The 24232-nt window shown below is 46.4% G+C and overlaps 1 protein-coding gene across 4 annotated transcripts in view; it reads right to left on the bottom strand.

Moving 5' to 3' along the window:
• Positions 1-24232, bottom strand: part of LOC134910124 (protein Mis18-alpha-like) — a 294627-nt gene that overhangs the window by 31007 nt on the left and 239388 nt on the right. Inside the window, exon 5 of one of the 4 annotated variants that reach the window (XM_063917795.1) lies at positions 2219-2373. The exons of the other annotated variants lie outside the window; for them this stretch is intronic. Coding sequence (XP_063773865.1) covers positions 2257-2373 — 117 coding nt within the window. The 3' untranslated portion in view covers positions 2219-2256. The remainder of the gene's footprint in view (positions 1-2218; positions 2374-24232) is intronic. 4 annotated transcript variants of the gene reach the window in all.

Here is a 24232-nt window from a genome sequence, read left to right as displayed (position 1 = left end):
GTCAGCGCCTTGTCAACTTTAGGCGCAGATTCCCGTCTTATTCTATCCGTTTGTGGAAAAGGATACGCCATAAGAATCCTTTTGGGAACATGTGGTCTATCTGGAGATTCCCAAGCCTTTTTGCACAATTCGCTCAGCTCAAATGAGGACTGAAAGGTGACCTCAGGCTTATTCCCTTTATACATGTGTACCCTCGTGTCAGGGACAGGGGGTTCCTCAGTAATATGCAAAACCTCTTTAATGGCAATAATCATGTACCGAATATCTTTTGCCACCCTCGGCTGTAATTTTGCATCTTCATAGTCGACACTAGAGTCAGTATCCGTGTCGGTATCTGTCTCATCGATCTGGGATATGGTGCGCTTCTGAGGCCCCGAAGGTCCTGGCGCCACAGGGACAGGCATGGTCTGGCTACCTGACTGATCCCTAGCTTCAGCCTTGTCTAACCTTTAATGCAATAGATTGACATTTGCATTTAAGACAATTAGCATATCCATCCATTCCTGTGTCGGCGCTGTCAACGGCGATATGACATTCAAGCACTCCCCCTCCACATTAAGCGAGACTTCCTCGTCAAACATGTCGACACACGCGTACAGACACTTCACACACACACAGGGAAACTCTTTTCTGAAGACAGTATCCCCTTTAAGGCCCTTTGGAGAGACAGAGTATGCCAGCACACACCCCAGCGCAATGACCCTGGAGACCAACACAAAATGTTTTTCCCCAGCCGCACTGTATAATATGTTATCCGCCAATTATGTGCCCCCTCCCCCCCTTCTCTTTTTAACACCCCTTCACCGTGTGTAAGCAGGGAAGAGTCCGGGGAGCTTCCTCTCAGCGGTGCTGTGGAGAGAAAATGGCACTGGTGAGTGCTGAGGGAGAAGTCCCGCCCCCTCGGCGGCGGGCTTCAGTCCTGCTCAAAGTGATTAAAAAATGGCGGAGACTCTTTTATATACATGTACAGTGCCCACCTGTACATGTATATTGTCTTTTGCCATAAGAGAGGTGTTATATTGCTGCCCAGGGCGCACCCCCTGCGACCTGCACCCTTACAGTGACCGGAGTATGTGAGGTGTATGGGAGCAATGACGCACAGCTGCAGTGCTGTGCGTTACCTCAGTGAAGCTCTGAAAGCTTCTGCCGCCTGAGACGTCTTCTGACTTCGTTTCTTCTGGCTCTGTGAGGAGAACGGCGGCGCGGCTCTGGGGGGTGGATGCCCAGTAAGAACCTGCGTTCACCCCCTCTGGAGCTAATGGTGTCCAGTAGCCGAGGAAGCAGAGCCTATCAATTAAGAAGGTCTGCCCCTCTCTCCTCAGTCCCTCGATGCAGGGAGCCTGTTGCCAGCAGTGCTCCCTGTAAAAATGTAGAAAAAATCCAAACAAAAATGCTTCCAAGGCACAGAGCTCCCTGCAGTGCACCCATCTCGCTCTGTGCACAGTGTAAAACTGAGGTCTGGAGGAGGGACATAGAGGGAGGAGCCAGTGCAAACCCAGAATCCAAAGCTTTCTTAAAGTGCCCTCTCTCCTGCAGAGCCCGTCTATTCCCCATGGTCCTTACGGAGTCCTCAGCATCCTCTAGGACGTTAGAGAAAGAACATTATATAAATTTAAAGGAGAGGTTTCTGGGCGTGCTGAAGCCAATGGCTCCATCCTTGGACACAGCTACACTGGCCCTGGAAGTGCAAGTGTGATCTCTCCGGACAGGGTTGCTCGGATGTACGATGCTCACACAGTTGATCAAATGCTGCATCTTCGCATGCAGCAGCAGATCACAGAAAAGCAGGCAGTGGGTGCTTTAACATATTTTAAAAGACAGTCTCTGCGTACAAAGACGCAGAAGCTGTTCTATAGCATCCACCTCTGATTCAGCCCCTAAATGCATCCATTTCCTATTGAGGTTTTTGTATTTATTTATAAAATGCCTAGGAAATATTAGTACTGTTTATGCTGTCTTATTTTGCACTTTTATTGTTAGGCACAGCAGAATCACACAAGTAGCAGCCAATATTGCTTTATCTATACGATTAGGGTCAGTAAAATTGCTTTGAGAAAATAGACACAGACCAGGCCGCCACACGTGCTAAGATCATAGGAAGGTCCACCAGCCCTATGGCAGGGGGTTGTTAGGGTTAGCCACAAAAGGGTGGGGAGTGGTGTTAAGCTGTAGCCGCCACCCAAGGCGGGCTAGGATAGAGGACAAGTAAAATAATTACCCTGTCCCCCATTCTCATTGTCGAGATGCTGTTGTCGGTCATGTGACTGCCCGCATCCCGACCGCTGGTAAAATGTACCAGGTCCATGACCCTCCTCTAAACCAGGATTTTTCCTGAGTGCGACCTGGGTTGCCTGTACTGTGAATGCATCTCACCTGGTTGGAAGAAAAGCATATTTTTTTTAAATAGTGTCATACAGCAAAATACTTCTAAAAGACTATAGAGCCGCAAAGATTAATCTATACTGTAATTATGTAAAACTGTTCAGAGTGTAGGGGAACACTATGAATATCAACCATTTTCCACATAATGGGCATCTTCATAGGCGCCACAATACAAGTACCGGTACTTAAATTTTCTTATTATACGGCACTTTGTCAGTTTGCAGGTCGAATTCACATTTGACCTATTCAAAGTAACGTGGATTGGCGCATTCGCGGGCATTTGACAGTTTTTCTGGTCCGTTTTTGCACATGCCGATTCGACCCCCAAAAAATAGAAAGAAAAAAAGAAAAAAAAAGAAGGATTTATGGTAGACCTACCATACTTAAATCTTTCTGCGAGGTACACTGGATTCCACAGGGATAACATCTGGGGTCTAGAGATGGATCTTGACCTGAGACACCAACAGGCTAAAGCTTTGACTATTCCCAGGATGCACTGCACCACCTCCGCTATAAGCCCGCCTCCGGGCACTGGAGCTCAGTTTCGTTAACCAGACCAATGCAGTAGCAGGTAGATGTTAGTCACATAGAGCCACATTCTCACGACAGGAGATGGGACAAGCGGCTAATGCCATACAAACCCAAAGAAGCCAAGAGTGTCAGGGTGGGCGCCCTGTGGAATACAGTGTACCACGCAGAAAGATTTAACTATGGGAAGTCTACCATAAATCTCGTTTTCTGCAGCGGGGTACACTGGGATTCCACAGGGAATACATCGAGGATGTCCTAAAGCAGTTCCTCATAGGAGGGGACGCATTATGGCAGGCACAAGAACCTGGCGTCCAAAGGAAGCATCCTGGGAGGCAGAAGTATCAAAGGCATAGAACCTAATGAATGTGTTCAGAGGACCACGTAGCTGCCTTACACAATTGTTCAGCTGACGCCCACGGCAGGCCGCCCAAGAAGGTTTACCAGAACGAGTAGAATGGGCTTTGATAGCAGCAGGAGCTGGGAGTCCAGCCTGCGCATAAGCTTGTACAATCACCTTTCTAACCCATCTGGCCAAGCATTGCTTATTCGCAGGCCAGCCACGTTTGTGAAAACCCAAAAAGTACAAAAAGGGTATCTGACCTCCGGATAGAGGCAGTCCTCTCCATGTAGATACGGAGAGCCCTTAGCGCAGACAAACCAGAAGAGATAAAAGCCGGAACCACTATCTCTTGGTTAAGATGGAAAGAAGATACCACTTTAGGTAGATAACCGGGGCAAGTTCGAAGAACTGCCCGGTCACAGTTAAAAATCAAAGTGTGGACGACAGGACAAAGCACCCAAGTCTGACACCCTCCTAGCAGAGGCAATAGCCAGCAGAAACACGACCTTAAGCATAAAGGCATTTAAGGTCCACAGACTTAAGAGGTTCAAATGGAGACTTGCAGGGCATTTAATACAACAGAAAGACCCCATGGAGCCACAAGAGGGACAAAGGGAAGCTGAATCCGTAAAACACCCCGAGTGAAAGTATGAACATCAAGAATAAATGCAATTTTTCACTGAAACCACACCGAAAAGGCAGAAATATGAACCTCGAGGGAGCCTAAATCTAAGCCTTGTTGCAGAAAAGTCAAAAGCCTGGAAGTTCTGAATGAATAGGCACCATAATTCTTTGCAACACACCATGTGACGAGTTCCAGACCCTGTAATAAATCCGTGCAGAAGGTGGTTTGCGGGTCGTCAACATAGTTTGAATAACTGCCTTGAAGAATCCTTTGGCCCTCAGGAGTGAAGCTTCAAGAGCCACGCCGTCGAAGCCAGTCTGGTCAGGTCTGGGTAGACACAAGGGCCCTGAACGAGGAGGTCTGGGCGTTGAGGAAGTAGAAGAGGACGCTCTATCAATAGACCTTGCAGGTCTGAGAACCAATGCCATCTGGGCTACGCTGGAGCGACTAGAAGTAATATTGCTCTTTCTTGCTTGAACTTCCATAGTGCCCTGGGGGCAAGAGTGACACTGGAGGGAACATGTATGGCAGCCGAAAGTTCCATGGAATTGCCAGTGCGTCCCCGAACGCTGCTTGAGGATTCCTTATCCTTGATCCGAAGACTGGAACCTTGTGATTGTGTCGAGACGCTATCAGGACTACATCTGGTAGGCCCCACTTGTCCAGTAGGAGTTGAATGACTTCCGGATGAAGACTTCACTCTCCGGCGTGAACGTCCTGACGACTGAGGAAATCCGCTTCCTAGTTGAGGACTCCAGAAATGAACACTGACGATATTGCTGGCAGATGGCGTTCCGCCCAACAGAGGATTTTTGATACTTCCAGTATTGCCATGTGGCTTCGAGTGCCGCCTTGATGATTTATGCCAATGCTGTCTGATTGTACTTGAACAGGCCTGTTCTGTACCAAAGGCAGGGTAAGCGACAACGCATTGAGAACTGCCCACAATTCCATAGCATTTTCTAGAATGGGTTTCCCAACCGTAACTTTGGAAATCCAGGTATCCAAATCAACCCCAAAGAGCCATTCCCCACAAAAGGAGAGGGATTCCACACTACGTTTGGATTCTGTGTCAATCCACTGACGCAACCACAACGCCCTGCGTGCCAACACTGCCATGGCAGAAGTCATAGCATTAATGTTCCCCATCTCCTTGGGCGAATCACAGAGGACACGTGTAGTGTCCTGAAAGTGTTTCAGGAGGGTCACCATAGTGACCAAGGACATATCCCCCGAGAGGCCCCCCTGAATTTGAGTGGCCCAGGAATTAATGGCATGGGTCATCTATAGCAAGTCGCAATGACTGGCTTTTGCGATACACCTGCTACCATGTAAATAGATTTGAGTGTAGTCTCTATTTTCCTATCCCCAGGGTCCTTCATGGTAAAGGAGCCCGGGGCAGGCAGCACCGCTTTTTTTGGACAGTCGAGAGACTGATAAGTCAAACCCTGGGGGTTCCTCCCAAAATTTCTTACTTTCAGGAGCAAAATGGGAAAGTGCGCAAAATATTTTTGGACACTTGACACTGGATTTTTCCAGGCCAGCTTGAGTAGGTAATCTAACTCTGCATAATCAGGGAAAGTGACATTAGGCTTGTTTTATACAAAGAAAAACGACTGCTGTGACAGAGCGTCCTCTAGAGGGAGCTTTAACACGTCCCGTATAGCCAGAATTAGGGGTTCAATATCCCGAGCAGAATCGGGATCCCCACTAACGGGGTTCTAAGTCCTCCCCATCCTCCTATACATCCTCATCTGTATCAGAGAGTAGTGCAGGTAAAGCACACTTTTGTGGTCCTGTATGAGATGAGGGGTGCTGTGCCGCATCTGCCCTAGCAGCTAAATATGCAACAACTTGTTGAAGTAGCTGAGTTTTCTGTACATTAGCAGTGAGATGGGATGAGATATCAGACATAGTTTTAAGAGACCCTAGCCAGTGGGGCTCTGGATCCTCTCCCCCAGCCCCTTCACCGATTTGTGAAAATTGGCTGCATTGTTCACACGAAACAGAATCAGATGATAATGGAGAGAATCTGGTGTGGCATACAATGCATAGCTTGTGCTTACCCATGTTTCACAGTAAGCACAATAACATACACATACACCCAGACAGTTATATTGCAAGCCTGCCCTACTGTATGTGAGAGGAGACTGAGAGAGAAGGACACCAGCACACCCTTATCTGTACAGCCCCAGTGAGGCTGTCAGCTAACTATATCACAGTAGACACTAACAAATTTTGTCCTGTAGAGGACCCATATAGTGTACAATAGCGGCTCTCCCCCTTTGCTACACCATGTACCAGATATCCAGCACGGCTGAGTCGTCAGGAGGCACTGTGTGTGCTGTGGATGACTGCAGATAAGCAGCGGAAGGCACCAAACTGCCTCTGGTCCCGCTCTGAGGAAGCTCCGCCACCTCCAATGGCGCAGGAGCTAAAGTGATATATTATACTGGCAAAGTCTCCTTTCAGCTTAAAAATGTCACAAGTAGTGCTAGCTTAAGCGGTTTTGTGCCAGTCTACAAGGGGGATCTTAGCGGGACCCGCACGCCTCTCCCGCGTTCAGCCGCACAGTGAACCGGGGGACCCCCCTAGCGGGGGCCCCTGGATTGTACTCGCCACAGATGTCTCCTTTAGGCATTGTTAGGGGTGTGCGGCATGCTGCGACAGCCAAGGCGCAGTGCCCCGCTGAACAACCACCCTTAAGGAAATTGGTCCTGCAGCGAGGAAGCGGCTCTGCACCTCGTAAAGGCCGGTGACCGCCCCCCACCTAACTCCCATGGTGCAGGAAAGCTGTTGTCCAAACAGCATACCGAAAAGAAAAAAAAAACATGAAAAAGAAATTGAAGAAAACTCTTTGGAGCTCAGAGATGTGCATCCTCTCCTGAGGGCACTTTTTTCTAAACTGCCTGTGGGAGGGCGCATAGAGGTTAGGAGCCAGCACACCCAGTTGAAGAAATGTAAAGTGCACTGGCTCCTTTGGACCCAGTCTATACCCAATCGTACTAGATTCCCCAATATCCCTTAAGGATGCTAGAGAAATGAGAGCCTCCACCTCAGGAGACAGCAAGCTGTCCTCACCCATATCATCATCCACATCAGGCTGATCAGAGCAAGAATAAGACTGGAGCACTTGTGGCAGTGAGCGGTAATATGAACCCCTAGAGGGGGCTGAGAAACCTTCTTGGCATCTGCTGCTTTAGTCACGCAATCAATATATACGTTATGGTAAGAAATTACCGTTGATAACAGTACTTTTCCTATGTCCACAGGATAACATTGGGATATGATGGAGTGACAGCGGATTTGCACCAAACGATCACAAGCTTTCTGGCCTCCCAGGATGCAACGGCCTCGTCCATATATCCCCGCCCACTGGCTCAGGCAAATCCGTTGTATTCCAAAGCATTTAGGCAGGAGCATTATGTAGAACCCTATTCAGGCGAGAAGAACACACATGCACACCCTTTCATACAAGAGGGAAGAGGTTAGCGAGTATAAAGATTCTCAAATCAGGTGCGTCAGGGTGGGATCCCTGTGGAAACCTGTGGACATAGGAGAAATACTGTTATCAACGGTAAGTTCCTACCATAACGTACATTTCTCCGGCAGGGTCCACAGGTTATCCACAGGATAACATTGGGACTTAAAGCAATTTTTAGTGGTGGGGATGCTCCTGATTAGGCAGGAGAACATTACACCCGAATTCAGCATCATGAGAGGCAAAAGTATCCAAGGCATCCAAGCGGGACTGTTGAATCCGTTTTTTATTGAATATGTTGAATTCCGGCACCTACTTGCCAGAATTCGACGGTCGAATTGTGTCGAATTAAAAAACGAACGAAAAATTGCCGCGATTCGCCGGCAATTGCATATACCCCATAATGTCTAATGAATGTGTTAATGGAAGACCATGTGGCTGCCTTACATATCTGTTCTGCTGAAGCACCATGTTGTGCTGCCCATGTAGGACCTACCTTACGTGTAGAGTGAGCAAGAACATTAGCCGGTACAGGGAGATCAGCTCGAGAATATGCTTTTGAAATAGTCATTCAAAGCCATCTTGCTAGCGTCTGTTTAGTAGCAGGCCATCCTCTCTTTTAAAATCTGTAGAGAATGAAGAGAGAATAGTCTTTCTGATGGCACTGGTACGAGCCACGTAGATTCTTAATGCACGGACTACATCCAGCGACGCTTCTCCCGCAGAAAGTCCCAACACCTGAAAAGCCGGGACTACAATTTCTTCATTAAGGTGAAACTTAGAGACCACCTTAGGAAGATAACCAGACCTAGTTCTGAGAACTGCTTTATCTGGGAAAAAAAAAAAAAATCAGAAAAGGAGACTTACATGACAGCGCTCCTAAATCTGATACTCTTCTAGCTGATGTCAGTCCGTAGAAAGAGTACTTTAGCTGTCAACCATTTAAGATCCACTTTATTAAGTGGTTCAAACGGAGCCCCTTGAAGGGCTTTGAGGACCAGATTTAAATCCCAAGGTACTGCAGGAGGAACAAAGGGTGGTTGAATGCGCAGCATTCCCTGGAAAAAAGTATGCACATCCTGTAAAGTGTCAACTTTCTTTTGGAACCAGTCAATGCGGATACTTCAAGCCCTTATCCATCCATTCCTGCCTGAAGGAAATCTAAGATTGTGGATACTCAAAGATTTTGGATCCATACTTCTTTAACTGCACCAATGAATATAGGCTTGCCATATTCGGTGATAAATGCGAGCTGAGGAGGGTTTCCTTGCTCTGAGCATAGTTTGAATTACCTGTTGTGAAAAACCGCTTGACTTCAGCATAGAGGTTTCAACAGCCACGCAAGACAGTTGATCCAGATGCCTGTGATAACAAGGACCCTGCATCAGTAGATCTGGAGGTTGAGGGAGCAGAAATATATGTTATGATAAGAACTTACCGTTGATAACGGTATTTCTCCTATGTCCACAGGATAACATTGGGATATGCTGGAGCGACAGCGGATTGGCACCAAATGATTACAAGCTTTCTGGCCTAAAAGTTCCAGTGCTGGTCAGGCAAGACAATCCTGCCAGATACTGGGGGGTAACCCGCACCAAGATAAATTGATAACAGTTTTCATTACAAAGTTGGGATGCCTTTTACTATATCCAATCAAACCCTAATTTTGGGAGTTTACAAATGTATGTGGTAAACAAAAAAAACAAATTTTTTTTTTAAAGGCTCCAAAAGGTGCTACCACCTGGTTTGAGTGAGGCTATAAAATACAAATCCCCAAGAGAGGGGAAGGACAAAAGAAACCAGGTATACTTTGTGGTGCACTCTACCCAACTGACAATTTTTAAATAAGATTTTACAGAAATGTATATCCTCAGTAATATTAGTAAGTATTGGTTTAAATGCCCATAACCAAAATGGTTGCCTGAAATTATTTTTCTAATGGGACTAAATATGTCCTTTATTAATAGAGCGAAATATTAAAATCAAAGAAAAATAAAAATTATTTGTGTGATAGAAAAAGAAAAAATAAGATTTTACTCACCGGTAAATCTATTTCTCGTAGTCCGTAGTGGATGCTGGGAACTCCGAAATGACCATGGGGAATAGCGGCTCCGCAGGAGACTGGGCACAACTAAAGAAAGCTTTTAGGTCACCTGGTGTGCACTGGCTCCTCCCACTATGACCCTCCTCCAAGCCTCAGTTAGGACACTGTGCCCGGACGAGCTGACATAATAAGGAAGGATTTTGAATCCCGGGTAAGACTCCTACCAGCCACACCAATCACACCGTATAACTCGTGATACTATACCCAGTTTAACAGTATGAAAACAACGGAGCCTCTCAACAGATGGCTCAACAATAACCCTTTAGTTAACAATAACTATGTACAAGTATTGCAGACAATCCGCACTTGGGATGGGCACCCAGCATCCACTACGGACTACGAGAAAGAGATTTACCGGTGAGTAAAAATAAGAATTTACTTACCGATAATTCTATTTCTCGTAGTCCGTAGTGGATGCTGGGAACTCCGTAAGGACCATGGGGAATAGCGGCTCCGCAGGAGACTGGGCACAAAAGTAAAGCTTTAGGACTACCTGGTGTGCACTGGCTCCTCCCCCCATGACCCTCCTCCAAGCCTGTTAGGATACTGTGCCCGGACGAGCGTACACAATAAGGAAGGATTCATGAATCCCGGGTAAGACTCATACCAGCCACACCAATCACACCGTACAACTTGTGATATGAACCCAGTTAACAGCATGATAACAGAGGAGCCTCTGGAAAGATGGCTCACAACAACAATAACCCGAATTAGTTAACAATAACTATGTACAAGTATTGAAGACAATCCGCACTTGGGATGGGCGCCCAGCATCCACTACGGACTACGAGAAATATAATTATCGGTAAGTAAATTCTTATTTTCTCTGACGTCCTAGTGGATGCTGGGAACTCCGTAAGGACCATGGGGATTATACCAAAGCTCCCAAACGGGCGGGAGAGTGCGGATGACTCTGCAGCACCGAATGAGAGAACTCCAGGTGCTCCTCAGCCAGGGTATCAAATTTGTAGAATTTAGCAAACGTATTTGCCCCTGACCAAGTAGCTGCTCGGCAAAGTTGTAGAGCCGAGACCCCTCGGGCAGCCGCCCAAGAAGAGCCCACCTTCCGTGTGGAATGGGCTTTTACAGATTTTGGCTGTGGCAGGCCTGCCACAGAATGTGCAAGCTGAATTGTACTACAAATCCAACGAGCAATAGTCTGCTTAGAAGCAGGAGCACCCAGCTTGTTGGGTGCATACAGAATAAACAGCGAGTCAGATTTTCTGACTCCAGCCGTCCTGGAAACATATTTTCAGGGCCCTGACTACGTCCAGCAACTTGGAGTCCTCCAAGTCCCTAGTAGCCGCAGGTACCACAATAGGCTGGTTCAGGTGAAACGCTGAAACCACCTTAGGGAGAAATTGAGGACGAGTCCTCAATTCTGCCCTGTCCGTAAGAAAAATCAGGTAAGGGCTTTTACAGGATAAAGCCACCAATTCTGACACGCGCCTGGCCGAAGCCAAGGCCAACAACATGACCACTTTCCACGTGAGATATTTTAAATCCACAGATTTAAGCGGTTCAAACCAATGTGATTTTAGGAACCCCAAAACTACATTGAGATCCCAAGGTGCCACTGGAGGCACAAAAGGAGGCTGTATATGCAGCACCCCCTTGACAAACGTCTGAACTTCAGGCACTGAAGCCAGTTCTTTCTGGAAGAAAATCGACAGGGCCGAAATCTGAACCTTTATGGATCCCAATTTGAGGCCCATAGACACTCCTGTTTGCAGGAAATGTAGGAATCGACCCAGTTGAAATTCCTCCGTAGGGGCCTTCCTGGCCTTGCACCAAGCAACCTATTTCCGCCAAATGCGGTGATAATGCTTTATCTTTACATCCTTCCTGGCTTTGATCAGGGTAGGGATGACTTCCTCCGGAATGCCTTTCTCTTTCAGGATCCGGCGTTCAACCGCCATGCCGTCAAACGCAGCCGCGGTAAGTCTTGGAACAGACAGGGTCCTTGCTGGAGCAGGTCCCTTCTTAGAGGTAGAGGCCATGGGTCCTCTGTGAGCATCTCTTGAAGTTCCGGGTACCAAGTCCTTCTTGGCCAATCCGGAGCCACGAGTATAGTTCTCACTCCTCTCCGTCTTATAATTCTCAGTACCTTGGGTATGAGAGGCAGAGGAGGGAACACATACACTGACTGGTACACCCACGGTGTTACCAGAGCGTCCACAGCTATTGCCTGAGGGTCCCTTGACCTGGCGCAATACCTGTCCAGTTTTTTGTTGAGGCGGGACGCCATCATGTCCACCTTTGGTTTTTCCCAACGGTTTACAATCATGTGGAAGACTTCTGGGTGAAGTCCCCACTCTCCCGGGTGGAGGTCGTGCCTGCTGAGGAAGTCTGCTTCCCAGTTGTCCACTCCCGGAATGAACACTGCTGACAGTGCTATCACATGATTTTCCGCCCAGCGAAGAATCCTTGCAACTTCTGCCATTGCCCTCCTGCTTCTTGTGCCGCCCTGTCTGTTTACGTGGGCGACTGCCGTGATGTTGTCCGACTGGATCAGTATCGGCAGACCTTGAAGCAGAGGTCTTGCTTGGCTTAGAGCATTGTAAATGGCCCTCAACTCCAGAATATTTATGTGAAGTGATGTCTCCAGGCTTGACCACAAGCCCTGGAAATTTCTTCCCTGTGTGACTGCTCCCCAGCCTCGCAGGCTGGCATCTGTGGTCACCAGGACCCAGTCCTGAATGCCGAATCTGCGGCCCTCGAGAAGATGAGCACTCTGCAACCACCACAGGAGAGACACCCTTGTCCTTGGAGACTGGGTTATCCGCTGATGCATCTGAAGATGCGATCCGGACCATTTGTCCAGCAGGTCCCACTGGAATGTTCTTGCGTGGAATCTGCCGAATAAGATTGCTTCGTAGGAAGCCACCATTTTTCCCAGGACCCTTGTGCATTGATGCACTGATACTTGGCCTGGTTTTAGTAGGTTTCTGACTAGCTCGGATAACTCCCTGGCTTTCTCTTCCGGGAGAAACACCTTTTTGTGGACTGTGTCCAGGATCATTCCAAGGAATAGAAGACGTGTCGTCGGGATCAGCTGCGATTTTGGGATATTGAGAATCCAACCGTGCTGCCGCAGCACTACTTGAGATAGTGCTACTCCGACTACCAACTGTTCCCTGGATCTTGCCCTTATCAGGAGATCGTCCAAGTAAGAGATAATCAAAACTCCTTTCTTTCGAAGGAGTATCATCATTTCGGCCATTACTTTGGTAAAGACCCGGGGCGCCGTGGACAATCCAAACGGCAGCGTCTGAAACGGATAGTGGCAGTTCTGTACCACAAACCTGAGGTACCCTTGATGAGAAGGGTAAATTGGGACATGGAGGTAAGCATCCTTGATATCCAGAGACACCATATAACCCCCTTCTTCCAGGTTCGCGATCTCTGCTCTGAGTGACTCCATCTTGAATTTGAACCTCTGTATGTAAGTGTTCAAAGATTTTAGATTTAAAATAGGTCTCACCGAGCCGTCCGGCTTCGGTACCACAAACCGTGTGGAATAATACCCCTTTCCCTGTTGCAGGAGGGGTACCTTGATTATCACCAGCTGGGAATACAGCTTGTGAATGGCTTCCAATACCGCCTCCCTGTCGGAGGGAGACGTCGGTAAAGCAGACTTTAGGAAACGGCGAGGGGGAGACGTCTCGAATTCCAATTTGTACCCCTGAGATACCACCTGAAGGATCCAGGGGTCCACTTGTGAGTGAGCCCACTGCGCGCTGAAATTCTTGAGACGGGCCCCTACCGTACCCGAGTCCGCTTGTAAAGCCCCAGCGTCATGCTGAGGACTTGGCAGAAGCGGGAGAGGGCTTCTGTTCCTGGGAACTGGCTGTCTGCTGCAGCCTTTTTCCTCTTACTCTGCCATGGGGCAGAAAAGAGGAGCCTTTTGCCCTCTTACCCTTATGGGGCCGAAAGGACTGCGCCTGATAATACGGCGTCTTCTTATGTTGAGAGGCTACCTGGGGTAAAAATGTGGATTTCCCAGCAGTCGCCGTGGCCACCAGGTCTGATAGACCTACCCCAAATAACTCCTCCCCTTTATAAGGTAATACTTCCATATGCCTTTTGGAATCCGCATCACCTGACCACTGCCGCGTCCATAACCCCCTTCTGGCAGAAATGGACAGCGCACTTACTCTTGATGCCAGTCGGCAAATATCCCTCTGTGCATCACGCATATATAAAAATGCATCTTTTAAATGCTCTATAGTCAGTAATATACTATCCCTATCCAGGGTATCAATATTGTCAGTCAGGGAATCCGACCAAGCCACCCCAGCACTGCACATCCAGGCTGAGGCGATTGCTGGTCGCAGTATAACACCAGTATGTGTGTATATACATTTTAGGATATTCTCCTGCTTTCTATCAGCAGGTTCCTTAAGGGCGGCCGTATCAGGAGACGGTAGTGCCACTTGTTTTGACAAGCGTGTGAGCGCTTTATCCACCCTAGGGGGTGTTTCCCAACGTGCCCTATCCTCTGGCGGGAAAGGGTATGATGGCTATAACTTTTTAGGAATTATCAGTTTTTTATCGGGGGAAACCCACGCTTCATCACACACTTCATTTAATTCATCAGATGCAGGAAAAACTACGGGTAGTTTTTTCTCACCAAACATAATACCCTTTTTAGTGGTACAGGTTGAGTATCCCTTATCCAAAATGCTTGGGACCAGAGGTATTTTGGATATGGGATTTTTCCGTATTTTGGAATAATTAGATACCATAATGAGATATCATGGTGATGGGACCTAAATCTAAGCACAGAATGCATTTGTTACATATACACCTCATACACAGAGCCTGAAAGTAATTTTAGATATTTTTTATAACTTTGTGCATTAAACAAAGTGTGTCTACATTCACACAATTCATTTATGTTTCATATACACCTTATACCCACAGCCTGAAGGTCATTTAATACAATATTATTAATAACTTTGTGTATTAAACAAAGTTTGTGTACATTGAGCCATCAAAAAACAAAGGTTTCACTATCTCACTCTCAATCAAAAAAGTCCGTATTTCGGAATATTACGTATTTCGGAATATTTGGATATGGGATACTCAACCTGTACTTGTACTATCAGAAATGTGTTAAACATCTTTCATTGCCTCAATCATGTAACGTGTGGCCCTACTGGAAGTCACATTTGTCTCTTCACCGTCGACACTGGAGTCAGTATCCGTGTCGGCGTCTGTATCTCTATCTGAGGTAACGGGCGTTTTAGAGCCCCTGATGGCCTTTGAGACGCCAGGACAGGCACAAGCTGAGTAGCCGGCTGTCTCATGTCATCAACTGTCTTTTGTAAAGAGCTGACACTATCACGTAAGTCCTTCCATAAGTTCATCCACTCAGGTGTCGACTCCCTAGGGGGTGACATCACCATTACCAGCAATTGCTCCGCCTCCACATCATTTTCCTCCTCACACATGTCGACACAATCGTACCGACACAGCCCACACACAGGGAATGCTCTGATAGAGGACAGGACCCCACTAGCCCTTTGGGGAGACAGAGGGAGAGTATGCCAGCACACACCAGAGCGGTATATATATATATATATATATATATATATATATATATATATATATATATATATATATATATATATATATATATATATATATATATATATATATATAGGGATAACCTTATATAAGTGTTTTTCCCCTTATAGCTGCTATGTTATGTTAATACTGCGCCCAATTAGTGCCCCCCTCTCTTGTTTTACCCTTTTCTGTAGTGCAGGACTGCAGGGGAGAGTCAGGGAGACGTCCTTCCAGCGGAGCTGTGAGGGAAAATGGCGCCTGTGTGCTGAGGAGATAGGCTCCGCCCCCTTCTCGGCGGACTTTTCTCCCGCTTTTTGCTGTATTCTGGCAGGGGTTAAAATACATCCATATAGCCCTGGGGGCTATATGTGAGGTATTTTCGCCAGCCAAGGTGTTTTTATTGCTGCTCAGGGCGCCCCCCCCCCCCAGCGCCCTGCACCCTCAGTGACCGGAGTGTGAAGTGTGCCTGAGGAGCAATGGCGCACAGCTGCAGTGCTGTGCGCTACCTTGGTGAAGACTGATGTCTTCTGCCGCCGATTTTCCGGACCTCTTCTTGCTTCTGGCTCTGTAAGGGGGCCGGCGGCGTGGCTCTGGGACCGGACTCCGAGGCTGGGCCTGTGTTCGGTCCCTCTGGAGCTAATGGTGTCCAGTAGCCAAGAAGCCCAAGCTGGCTGCAAGCAGGCAGGTTCGCTTCTTCTCGCCTTAGTTCCTCGATGCAGTGAGCCTGTTGCCAGCAGGTCTCACTGAAAATAAAAAACCTAAAACTAAACTTTTTCTTAGAAACTCAGGAGAGTCCTAGAATGCACCCTTCTCGGCCGGGCACAAAAATCTAACTGAGGCTTGGAGGAGGGTCATGGGGGGAGGAGCCAGTGCACACCACGTAGTCCTAAAGCTTTACTTTTGTGCCCAGTCTCCTGCGGAGCCGCTATTCCCCATGGTCCTTACGAAGTTCCCAGCATCCACTAGGACGTCAGAGAAATCTTATTTTCTCTGACGTCCTAGTGGATGCTGGGAACTCCGAAAGGACCATGGGGATTATACCAAAGCTCCCAAACGGGCGGGAGAGTGCGAATGACTCTGCAGCACCGAATGAGAGAACTCAAGGTCCTCCTCAGCCAGGGTATCAAATTTGTAGAATTTTGCAAACGTGTTTGCCCCTGACCAAGTAGCAGCTCGGCAAAGTTGTAAAGCCGAGACCCCTCGGGCAGCCGCCCAAGATGAGCCCACCTTCCTTGTGGAATGGGCTTTTACTGATTTAGGATGCGGCAGTCCAGCCGCAGAATGCGCCAGCTGAATTGTGCTACAAATCCAGCGAGCAATAGTCTGCTTAGAAGCAGGAGCACCCAGCTTGTTGGGTGCATACAGGATAAATAGCGAGTCAGTTTTCCTGACTCTAGCCGTCATGGAAACATAAATTTTCAAGGCCCTGACTACGTCCAGTAACTTGGAATCCTCCAAGTCCCTAGTAGCCGCAGGCACCACAATAGGTTGGTTCAAGTGAAAAGCTGATACCACCTTAGGGAGAAACTGGGGACGAGTCCTCAATTCCGCCCTATCCATATGGACAATCAGATAAGGGCTTTTACATGACAAAGCTGCCAATTCTGACACACGCCTGGCTGAAGCCAAGGCCAATAACATGACCACTTTACACGTGAGATATTTTAGATCCACGGTTTTAAGTGGCTCAAACCAATGTTGATTTTAAGAAACTCAACACCACGTTGAGATCCCAAGGTGCCACTGGAGGCACAAACGGGGGCTGAATATGCAGCACTCCTTTCACAAACGTCTGAACTTTAGGTAGTGAAGCTAGTTCTTTCTGGAAGAAAATCGACAGAGCCGAGATCTGTACCTTAATAGAGCCTAATTTCAGGCCCATAGTCACTCCTGCTTGTAGGAAATGCAGAAATCGACCTAGTTGAAATTCCTCTGTTGGGGCCTTTTTGGCCTCACACCAAGCAACATATTTCCGCCATATGCGGTGATAATGCTTTGCAGTTACATCTTTCCTGGCTTTAATCAGCGTAGGAATTACTTCCTCCTGAATGCCCTTTTCCTTCAGGATCCGGCGTTCAACCGCCATGCCGTCAAACGCAGCCGCGGTAAGTCTTGGAACAGACAGGGCCCCTGCTGCAGCAGGTCCTGTCTGAGCGGCAGAGGCCATGGGTCCTCTGAGATCATCTCTTGAAGTTCCGGGTACCACGCTCGTCTTGGCCAATCCGGAACCACGAGTATTGTTCTTACTCCTCGTTTTCTTATTATTCTCAGTACCCTTGGTATGAGAGGCAGATGAGGGAACACAAACTGACTGGTACACCCACGGTGTCACTAGAGCGTCCATAGCTATCGCCTGAGGGTCCATTGACTTGGCGCAATATCTCTATTTTTTTGTTTAGGCGGGACGCCATCATGTCCACCTGTGGCCGTTGTGTAGGGAAGTCTCCTGACTCGACCATAGTCCTTGGAAGTTTCTTCCCTGTGTGACTGCCCCCCAGCCTCGAAGGCTGGCATCCGTGGTAACCAGGACCCAGTCCTGTATGCCGAATCTGCGGCCCTCTAGAAGATGAGCACTCTGCAGCCACCACAGCAGAGACACCCTGGTTCTTGGAGACAGGGTTATTAGGCGATGCATCTGAAGATGCGATCCGGACCATTGGTCCAACAGGTCCCACTGAAAGATTCTGGCATGGAACCTGCCGAAAGGAATTGCTTCGTAAGAAGCCACCATCTTTCCCAGGACCCGCGTGCAGTGATGCACCGATACCTGTTTTGGTTTCAGGAGGTCTCTGACTAGAGATGACAGCTCCTTGGCTTTCTCCTCCGGGAGAAACTTTTTTCTGGACTGTATCCAGAATCATACCCAGGAACAGTAGACGTGTCGTCGGAACCAGCTGTGATTTTGGAATATTCAGAATCCAACCGTGCTGGTGTAGCACCTCCTGAGATAGTGCTACTCCCACCAACAACTGTTCCTTGGACCTCGCCTTTATTAGGAGATCGTCCAAGTACGGGATAATTAAAACTCCCTTTCTTCGAAGGAGTATCATCATTTCCGCCATTACCTTGGTAAACACCCTCGGTGCCGTGGAGAGTCCAAACGGCAGCGTCTGGAATTGGTAATGGCAATCCTGTACCACAAATCTGAGGTACTCCTGGTGAGGATAGTAAATGGGGACATGCAGGTAAGCATCCTTGATGTCCAGGGATACCATGTAATCCCCCTCGTCCAGGCTTGCAATAACCGCCCTGAGCGATTCCATCTTGAACTTGAATTTTTTTTTTATGTAAGTGTTCAAGGATTTCAAATTTAAAATGGGTCTCACCGAACCTTCCGGTTTCGGTACCACAAACAGTGTGGAATAGTAACCCCGTCCTTGTTGAAGTAGGGGCAGCTTGATTATCACCTGCTGGGAATACAACTTGTGAATTGCCGCTAGCACAGCCTCCCTGTCTGAAGGAGTAATCGGCAAGGCAGATTTTAGGAACCGGTGGGGTGGAGACGCCTCGAATTCCAGTTTGTACCCTTGAGATACTATTTGCAGGATCCAGGGATCCACCTGTGAGCGAGCCCACTGATCGCTGAAATTTTTGAGGCGGCCACCCACCGTACCTGGCTCCGCCTGTGGAGCCCCACCGTCATGCGGCGGACTTGGAAGAAGCGGGGGAGGACTTTTGCTTCTGGGAACCTGCTGTTTGTTGCAGCCTTTTTCCCCTACCTCTGCCTCTGGACAGAAAGGACCCGCCTTTTCCACGCCTGTTTTTCTGAGTCCGAAAGGACTGTACCTGATAAAACGGCGCCTTTTTAGGCTGTGAGGGGACATGGGGTAAAAATGCTGACTTCCCAGACGTTGCTGTGGAAACTAGGTCCGAGAGACCATCCCCAAATAACTCCTCACCCTTATAAGGCAAAACTTCCATGTGCCTTTTTGAATCTGCATCCCCTGTCCACTGGCGAGTCCATAAGCCTCTCCTAGCAGAAATGGACAATGCACTTATTTTAGATGCCAGCCGGCAGATCTCCCTCTGTGCATCTCTCATGTATAAGACTGAGTCTTTTATATGCTCTATGGTTAGCAGAATAGTGTCCCTGTCTAGGGTGTCAATATTTTCTGACAGGGAATCTGACCACGCAGCGGCAGCACTGCACATCCATGCTGACGCAATAGCTGGTCTAGGTATAATGCCTGAGTGTGTATATACAGACTTCAGTATCGCCTCCTGCTTTCTATCAGCAGGTTCCTTGAGGGCGGCCGTATCCGGAGACGGTAGTGCCACCTTTTTAGACAAACGTGTGAGCGCTTTATCCACCCTAGGGGGTGTCTCCCAACGTGACCTATCCTCTGGCGGGAAAGGGAACGCCATTAGTAACTTCTTAGAGATTACCAATCTTTTATCAGGGAAAGCCCACGCTTCTTCACACACTTCATTTAATTCTTCTGATGGGGGAAAAACTACGGGTAGTTTTTTCTCCCCAAACATAATACCCTTTTTAGTGGTACCTGGGTTTATATCAGAAATTTGTAACACCTCTTTCATTGCTTCAATCATGCAACGAATGGCCTTAGTGGACATTAGACTAGACTCATCGTCGTCGACACTGGTGTCAGTATCCGTGTCGACATCTGCGTCTGCCATCTGAGGTAGCGGGCGTTTTAGAGCCCCCGATGGCCTTTGAGACGCCTGGACAGGCACGAGCTGAGAAGACGGCTGTCCCGCATTTGGCATGTCGTCAAATTTTTTGTGTAAGGAGTCGACACGTGCACGCAATTCCTTCCATAAGTCCATCCACTCAGGTGTCTGCCCCGCAGGGGGTGACATCCCTTCTATAGGCATCTGCTCCGCCTCCACATCATTATCCTCATCAAACATGTCGACACAGCCGTACCGACACACCGCACACACACACAGGGAATGCTCTAACAGAGGACAGGACCCACCAAAGCCCTTTGGGGAGACAGAGTGAGAGTATGCCAGCACACACCAGAGCGCTATATAATGCAGGGACTAACTGAATTATGTCCCCTATAGCTGCTGTTATATATACTGCGCCTAAATTTAGTGCCCCCCCTCTCTTTTTTACCCTTTTCTGTAGTGTAGACTGCAGGGGAGAGCCAGGTAGCTTCCTTCCAGCGGAGCTGTGAGGGAGAAATGGCGCCAGTGTGCTGGAGATAGCTCCGCCCCTTTTTCGCGGACTATTCTCCCGCTTTTTTTATGGATTCTGGCAGGGGTAATTATCACATATATAGCCTCTGGGGCTATATATTGTGGTATTTTTGCCAGCCAAGGTGTTTTTATTGCTGCTCAGGGCGCCCCCCCCTAGCGCCCTGCACCCTCAGTGACCGGAGTGTGAAGTGTGTATGAGGAGCAATGGCGCACAGCTGCAGTGCTTTGCGCTACCTTGGTGAAGACTGATGTCTTCTGCCGCCGATTTTCCGGACCTCTTCTTGCTTCTGGCTCTGTAAGGGGGACGGCGGCGCGGCTCCGGGACCGAACACCAAGGCCAGTTCCATGCGGTCGATCCCTCTGGAGCTAATGGTGTCCAGTAGCCTAAGAAGCCCAAGCTAGCTGCAAGCAGGTAGGTTCGCTTCTTCTCCCCTTAGTCCCTCGCTGCAGTGAGCCTGTTGCCAGCAGGTCTCACTGTAAAATAAAAAACCTAATTATATACTTTCTTTTTAGAAGCTCAGGATAGCCCCTAGTGTGCATCCAACCTCGGCCGGGCACAAAATCTAACTGAGGCTTGGAGGAGGGTCATAGTGGGAGGAGCCAGTGCACACCAGGTGACCTAAAAGCTTTCTTTAGTTGTGCCCAGTCTCCTGCGGAGCCGCTATTCCCCATGGTCCTTTAGGAGTTCCTAGCATCCACTAGGACGTCAGAGAAATGTGAATGAGGATTTAAAAACAAAGCTGATGTGTTTTTCCCTGTGTGTACTTTCTTATATTTGTTTCAAATGTGCATGACCATTCATGTATTTGTACAGCACTATATCAGTGCAAAATTTATTCAAAATGTATAATATCCATATTCAATGGAGCTTGTACCATATATTATAGAGGGAAATCTATTTCCCTGCTATTGAGTCACAGACTTATTTCAGATATTGCAACAATGAGACTCTAGTCTCCTAATGTATACCAGAAGTTTAGTAAGATATTTCTCAATGTAGCAAGTTAGAGTGAATAAAACACTGTTGCTCAAGTATGTGACTCATACGCTGAGTCCTGAGATACTGCACGGTACAGAAGCCTTGCAGTGTAATATCTACCATCCACATATAGAGAGCTAATTGGGGATATATCTTAGAGTAGTAACATATATAGAGTTATGTACAGATGTATAAATTAATCTTCCATTAATAAGGTTAATTAACAGTATTATATTTCCTTTTTATACTGTGTTGTGTCTATTCAGTGATTCACGATAGTATTTACAGCCCAGTAGTCATATTTATGACATGCTGCAGTAAGATATTCAACAAGTACATAAATAAGAATAAATTGATATCCCCTATATACTATTATTGGTTAATAACAGACTGTCTTGCTGCACTGTATTAAATTGGAATCACAGTAATACTTTATATCTGCTATTCATGCTGATGGTGCATCATTCTTAGTACAAGCAGATACTGAGTAGATATACAGGAATAATTATATCTTCTGTATGATATTAATACACAGTAGTTAGCGGTCTACCTTGCTGCATTACATTGTATCAATTTGATGACACTTGGTAGCGCTTAATACCCGCTGTCCGTGATTATGTGTGAAAGCAACTTTTAAATGGTATTATTCATATTCAACTATATACATGCAGATGTGTATATGAAGTACTTGGCTATTCACATGACCATATTAAATTATGTCACTTTTGATAACATGCGGAAGCGCTTTATAACCGCTGTTCGTGCTTGTAGGTGACAGCATTAACCATATTGAGTTGTATATATGCAGGTGTAATACACATTGCATGAATCCATTGAGACAGTAACCTAGTATGTGATCAAATACAAGGAGTCCGTGTATATATATGAACTACACTGTCAGTTAAATAAATCCCCTGCTCTCCCTCGTGTTGTGTCTGAATGACAGCGTAATCCACAACACTGAGATGGCGTTCTGCTAGATATAACAGGCAGCCGTGCAGACTTTCTCTTTATAAATAAGTTCAATAGCTCCCAATAGTAGTATACATTTCAGAGTGTGCAGTGCAACATTGAAACATTTAATTATCCATAATAGTCAGGGAACACATAGCATGAGCCTATGCGCATTTCACTCCTATTGAGCTTCCTCAGGGCACTATAGTAAACGGCGCCCGCCGGCTATGACATTTTTATAGGAAGGAAAAGACAGTAATGTGACGTATATGGATCAGCCAGCCAATACCTATGAGGTAGGGCCATTCAAAACGGTCCGGCCGTAATGTGTTTGTTTATGCCCGTTCTATTAGATCGGCCGCTATTTAGTGCAGTCAGCTGCATCTCACAGCCGCGGCATTAGTTCTGTGGTCTAAGGGAAAGCTCCCATATACATTGCTAAATTAGTGTATTTATATCTCTTATATCCTCCTATTGGGATCTGATTCTGACCCCAATAAAAGAGACAGATATCATGGTGCATTTATGTTATTACCTATGTGTAATTAATAATTCGGATTTCCGTATTAGAATTTGCTCATACTTAATTGATTTGTATATATGTAAAAATATGATAAAATAAAAAAATATCAATAACACACTCCTCATGTCCTCATTGATATACAGGTTGAGTATCCCATATCCAAATATTCCGAAATACGGAATATTCCGAAATACGGACTTTGAGTGAGATAGTGAAACCTTTGTTTTCTGATGGCTCAATGTACACAAACTTTGTTTAATACACAAAGTTATTAAAAATATTGTATTAAATGACCTGCAGGCTGTGTGTATAAGGTGTATATGAAACAAATGAATTGTGTGAATGTACACACACTTTGTTTAATGCACAGTTATAAAAAATATTGGCTAAAATAACCTTCAGGCGAGGTGTATGAGGTGAATATGTAACAAATGCATTCTGTGCTTAGATTTAGGTCCCATCACTATGATATCTCATTATGGTATGCAATTATTCCAAAATACGGAAAAATCCCATATCCAAAATACCTCTGGTCCCAAGCATTTTGGATAAGGGATACTCAACCTGTATATATTTTCATAAGTAATCTCACTCAAATTAGAGGTCAGTATTATAGAATACCCTCAGCAGTGAATAAATAAAATAAAAACCCATATATAAAGAACATACATATATATATATATATATATATATATATATATATATACATACTTAGATAAGTACCTATTTGTGAGTACAAAATGTGCAAAATAAAAGTGCTAAATATAAATCAATACAAAAAGCAGGTAAGTGCATAACTATAGATCAAACTACCACACTAATATGTAACTTGTTAATGGTGTACGTGTTAAGTGTCAATAATTAATGTGTTAATTACTACAGTAATTGTGTAAGGAGGGCTGTATATCCCCCACATAATAATATGTAAATAATAAAAATAAATTATAATGGTGATTAAAGTGATACAAAGTGCTCATAAATTGCTGAGGGAAAGAAGAAAAAAAAAAAATTGTTTTATGTTACATATATTAAATCTCCTTCATAGTTGATATGTATTATTCAGTCCATGCCAATCTCATGTTAGCTGTAATGAAATTTTATAGACTTTTATTGTCAACCTATCCTTATAGATTTATACATACTACATAAATAGAATTAACAATCTCATATTTGACCTATGTATGCATTATTAACTGCATATAATAACTATTATTGATACCATATTTTATATTCTATATCCATAAACACACACAAACTCATACCCCCTATCCTGTGCACTCTGGAATGCCAGATCTGTTTGCAACAAATTGACCCCCACTCACGACCTCTTCATATCCAACTCCCTGCACCTCCTGGCCATTACTGAAACCTGGATTACACCCTATGACACCGCTTCTCCTGCTTCTCTCTCGGCTGGGGGCCTTACATTCTCACACACACCCCGACCTGGGGGTCGTCATGGGGGTGGTGTTGGGATCCTTTTACCCTCAAGCTACACATACCAACTTATACCTCCAGAACCATCTCTTACATTCTCTACATTTGAGGTCCATGCAATTCGCCTCTACCAACC

The sequence above is a fragment of the Pseudophryne corroboree genome, chromosome 4, assembly GCF_028390025.1.
Source record: "Pseudophryne corroboree isolate aPseCor3 chromosome 4, aPseCor3.hap2, whole genome shotgun sequence".
In the NCBI taxonomy this organism is placed as follows: Eukaryota; Metazoa; Chordata; class Amphibia; order Anura; family Myobatrachidae; genus Pseudophryne; species Pseudophryne corroboree.
This window is presented reverse-complemented; position numbering and strand designations above follow the sequence as displayed.